The sequence below is a fragment of the Chenopodium album genome, chromosome 22, assembly GCF_948465745.1.
Source record: "Chenopodium album chromosome 22, dcCheAlbu1.1, whole genome shotgun sequence".
NCBI lineage: Eukaryota > Viridiplantae > Streptophyta > Magnoliopsida > Caryophyllales > Amaranthaceae > Chenopodium > Chenopodium album.
This window is the reverse complement of record NC_137855.1, coordinates 33,868,449-33,873,779: the sequence shown is the minus strand read 5'-3', so window position 1 is coordinate 33,873,779 and position 5,331 is coordinate 33,868,449. Positions and strand designations below refer to the sequence as shown.

Below are 5,331 nucleotides of genomic sequence, written 5' to 3'. Positions count from 1 at the left end.
TATAACACCGAATTGGGTGATTCTTGAGCCTAATTTTAAGGATTTTTTGAGAGGAACAGTTTTGTCCCAATCAATAGAAGTCTGAAAATGAACAAAAGTGAGTGGTAAATGACTTGAAACATAAAAAAGGGTTGAAATATTACGAAAAAGAGAAGAGAAAGAAGACTTCCGGCAAGGCTATTGTGGCAATGGTGCATCAAGTGCGATAAAGGTGGTCGTGTTGGTGGTGCTCATAGCTAAGGAAAGGGGAAGCAAGAAAATGGAGATTGGAACCAATGGAGGAAGAAAAGACTTTCGAGCTTTTAAGCTTGGATATGGATGAAGTCTTATGTGTTATTTATAGACGTTGAAAACTCCATTAACATCATGTATGAGGAGTTTTGATTTATAGTATCATATAATATGTTGTTAGATTGGTTACAATGTATATTTTCATAAAAAATCAAAGATATTAATGATTAAAATTATTATTCGTTTAAAATGACTCTTACTTTCTCCGTTTCTTTATAGTTACAACACATACTTTATCACGGTATTTAAGAAAAGTGATCTCACATGGTATAATACACTTAAAATGGTGTTAAAAGGTTGTTAGGAACATAATCAAGTGGGCCATGTGCTTTAAATAAAGACAGTAGTACAATTTTCAATATAAAACCTTCCTTTTATAGTGTGTTGTAACTATTATGACATTTCCATTTTTGAAAAGTGTTGTAACTATAAAGAAACGGAGGAAGTATATCATACTCCATAAGAAAAAGAAAATTCCCAATAAGGGTCTGTTCTCATACGTTGAAATTCAGTTCAGTTCAGCTCAATTCAGTTCAGCTCCTAATTTCCTTCTCTTATAAAATATTCATTTCAGTTCAGCTCACTTCAGTTCAGTTCAGTCAATGAGAACATGCCCTAAATCTTCAAAAAAAAAACTAAAAGTTCAATTATAAAAAAAAAATAATGAAATTTGAGTATGTCTAATTCACACCTCTTGTTGTCAAAAAAAAATTCACACCTCTTGCAATTATATAAAAAAATGATGTCTCAATCACAATAATAACAGCTAACCGTACAAAACTCTGCTGAGCTGCTGTCTCATGATTCCTGCAACCTCTTTCTCTCTCATCATACATTCTATATCTTTCTTTCTATCTATCCTTTAGGGTTTTTATCCTTACTAATTCCTGATTAATTTACTTCACTTCAATTTTATAATTATATATTTCTTCACCAATTACATTAAATTAAACAAATCATCAAATAAATGGGAAGAATATTCGTGATTGAGCTTGAAGGCAGAACTTACAAATGCAAATTCTGTAAAACCCATCTTGCTCTTGCCGATGACCTTGTTTCCCGGGTAATTTTTTTCTTCGAGTATTTTTCTCAATTCATCTTTTTATTTTATGTATTTTTAATTTTGATTTTTCATCTCCCCTGTTTTTAATCTTTGTTTGTTTCCTTAGTGATTTAATTTTTCTGGGTTTTAACAATTAGATCAATATTTGAATTTGGGGTGTTTTATTTTTACATTTTCTTTTCTGGGTATGAATCAGTTTTTCCAAATGTTATGTTATTATTGGGTTCTGTGATCCTTCAAATATAATATATAATTGTATATATTTCTGTTCTTGTAGTAGTAATCTGAATCAGGGTAAAACTTGGGGTTGGAGATTTTGTATGTTTCGATATATTATGGACTTTGTTCGGTTTGAACTAGTGATCACTTTGATAGTGTTATTTGAACTAATCCGATGTTGTATGTTACAATTTTTGTTGTGCTACAAGCCTACAACAAAAGGTGTCATGGTACAACCAATGCTATTTTTTTTCGAGTTTGCTCGATTAAATGAAAATAAAGAAATTGAATTTGGTCGTGTCATTCGGTTGTACCATGGACATTCTGGTGAGTATGTTTTAATATGTAAACAACAACTAAATAAGGCAGCTATTCATGCAAATGTGTATATTATTTACTTATTTCTCCATTCAAATTCAATTGCAATGGTGTTATGTTCAATTTCCAGTAAAATAAGAAGTATTGTTTAGTTTTTGACAAGTTATTTATGCACAACTTTATGCATCATCTGTCTCTAAATGTTGTTCTAGCTTTGACGGTGATTGTGTCACAAAAAAAAAAGGTTTAAACCGTCAAAGTAGAACAACAATTAGTGTCAGAGGGAGTAACTGACAAGGAACAAGAGTAGTAATTTATGTTGCTAGTGGTGACTATTCTAACTTACCTTACTCTCATGACTTCTCTAGACTTTTCACTGTCGCAGAGGGAAAGCATATTTGTTCAAAAATACGTGAGTTTCTTTCCTTATCTCACTCATCATGAACTCCCAATTTCAATTTATCTTAATTTGTAGTTGAGAATTCATTTTATTGTTCAATATTTATATGCATAATGGTCGCTCATTCTCTCCAAATTTTGGATATTTTTTTTTTTGTACATTTTGTTTTTGGACTAAAGAGTGTATTGTTGGACAACAATCTTCATCCTTACACAGACACACAGTTACACCTCAATACCATACTACCATGCACCCTAGACTCCTCATGGTACACCCGGAAAGTATTGTGGACATTAGCGAATTTGCACTTGAGTCTTTATGAGGAGCAATATCTTTAGATTGCATTCCAAGTCTAGTTTAAAGCTTATGACTCAGTGTTTTATTGCCATCACTTTCCTAGCCTTGGATATTATCACAGGGAATCAGCTAGGTTTATTATACTTTGATCCAATAAGACATCTTCCACCTATTGTTTTGAAGTTGATGTCTTACCAAATTACATGCTTTATTTTTATTCTTGTTTATATTATCTTAATCAAATTCTGGTCTCTTAAAAACCTTTACCACAGACACGAGCTTTGAATTTGTAGCACTACACTTGCTTGTTAAAATGTCAAATTATTTGTACTAGGAACCAATGATTTGGACTAAAAAGTTGTCTTTTCTTGTTTTATGTAAAAGGAAGAAATGGTAATAATTTTGAAAGATTACAAAATTTTCTTTAGCTATTATAGTCCTCTATTGGCTTAGAGATACAAATGTTAAATATTTTGAGCCATGTAGATTGCTGTTTTAATCCTCATTATTGATATTTTGAACCTTGAAATTTCAATGAGAGGAAAACTAAGGTTTAATTGAAGTTCATTGTGGAAATGTTCAACATTGACATCTGCTATCACTATCAGCGTTTTTATAGTCAAAGAACTGGTAAAGTTTTAATCTTAAAGTTGATGCATGTGCTTATTGGAATTATTTATTATGGAAAGTTGGAAGGGTTATGTCTATTATCAATGAAAGTGACTTTAAGAGTTTCAAATATATTTAGCCAACAATAAGTGAACCATTTGATTCTTTATTGTTTTGAAATGCTCAATGTATGTAATTGTTGTTTATCCTTCTGACCTTGGTTGTGTTGTCTCGATCACTAACATTATGTCTGATTGATTAATGAATACGATCTCATTGAAATTAAAATCAATTGACTTTTATTTCAGGGTAAATATAATCCTAGGAGCTTCAGAGGAAAGGCTGATGCTTTCTGGGATGCATACTGTTGCAGATATATTTTGCTGCTGCTGTGGACAGATCGTTGGATGGAAATATGTACTGTTCTATCCTTTGCTATCCTCTCCCTCTCTTCTACGCTGCTTAAAATTACTGACACTGAAACACTTAGAGCTAGGAAGTTGTCAGGGAAGCATTGTTTAAGCCAGACTAGCCACTATCAAAGATACATGTCTGGTCACCAACAGCCGATATGTTTGTTTACTTTGCTGCCTACCATTGAAACACTACGAACTTGATTATGTCTATGGACTTTAACCTTCCTCTCGTCACATATTCATTAAAGCTAATTATGTGGCTTCAATGATTTTATCTGGGTCTCTGGGAGCATAACACTGATAGTCACCTTTGTTGTTTTCCATTGTCGATGTAGCTCTCAGTTGTCACTGAAAACTTGCAATCTGTTTTCTGTGAAGTTACTGCTGGCTTAGATGGTAAAGTCGTATGGTGTGTACCGGGGATAAGGTTCAAAGCTTGTGTGCATCTATCAGCCTTTTGCTACCTTTTCATCTCTGCAGAAAAAGCAGATAGAACAATAACCTGGTCTGTTGGCTATTGTAAATTGTGTCTTGATGTCGACCTGTTGGCTTGACTTCTTTTTGTCAATGGAATTGAAATTTATTGAAGTTAACACTTTTTGTTGCCATCTTTATACGGTGTCATTTTTTATTTTTTTTTTTCAGTTTATAATATTTTATGACAATTATTTAATGATTAAGGTTATTGGGATTGATTGGTTTTGATCTGTAGCTGTTAATCCGATTGTGACCAGCGACACCTATTTTTTACTTGGTCATACATAAAAAAAAAAAAATAATAATAAAAAAAAAAAACTCTACTATGTACCCGTAGCTAATTTGCTGTATTTGGGTAGTCCAAAGTTGGTTTCTACGTTATTGACCTCGTTGATTCACCTATTTTGACAATTGTGTGCTCTTAATCCAGGAAGCAGCTCGTGAGAAAAGCCAGAAATACAAAGAAGGAAAATTTGTCCTTGAAAGGTAAAGTCATCTCCTTATTCTTTAGATAGAGTACAGAGATATGGGCTCTTTTTGGCCCTCTCAATTACACCAATTTTTTATATTATATTCTACATTAGTCAAGTAAAATGTTCAGCCTACAATGTCAATCATATTTGTAAACAGAGGCAGGATTATTGATGGATTCGACTCTGAGTTCTACATTGATGCTCGTATGATGAGTGATGCTGAGGATGTTTAGATATGTCGCCATATCCCACGTGTAAGATGTGCTCTATGTTGTGACTCACAACTTGTGAGTGGAAAACATGTTTTAGCATCTATGTTTGTATGAATAGATTCGGTAAACCATACCTGTATATATGAGCATGACAATTCCTGCTGGGTGTAATCACTGAGTTCTGTGATTGGCATGAATTTTAATACCCATGTTTTCTGATTGATTTATTTTTTTATTTTAATATAGTCTATACATGAATAATTATAGGAATTGGATCTATTAGAGATGGTGAATTAAATATACTTCGTATTCATTGCACATACAAGTTATTGTAGCCTAGACTTGTGAATAAGATCTTGTAGCTTAAAATTTTCTTAACTAACCAGATTACAGGCAAGTCTTGAAATGCAGATGAAAACACCTAAAATCATATACAAAAATTGGAAAATGGAAATGCACTTGTCTTTTGTATGTACACACATTTTATACGGAGTAGTAAAATTATAGCTCTATTATTTGTCCTTATACTCTTAAAACCGAAAAATATGCCTTGAAT

General features: G+C 32.4%; 1 protein-coding gene across 1 annotated transcript; it reads left to right on the top strand.

Moving 5' to 3' along the window:
- Positions 1-1,083: 1,083 nt before the first annotated feature.
- LOC145604799 (protein yippee-like At5g53940) lies at positions 1,084-5,084 on the top strand. Its single transcript, XM_081660755.1, has 5 exons — positions 1,084-1,354; positions 2,260-2,303; positions 3,506-3,614; positions 4,521-4,576; positions 4,721-5,084. The coding sequence occupies exons 1-5, from the start codon at positions 1,259-1,261 to the stop codon at positions 4,794-4,796; spliced, it is 381 nt and encodes a 126-aa protein (XP_081516881.1). The 5' UTR covers positions 1,084-1,258; the 3' UTR covers positions 4,797-5,084.
- The last annotated feature ends 247 nt before the right edge of the window (positions 5,085-5,331 follow it).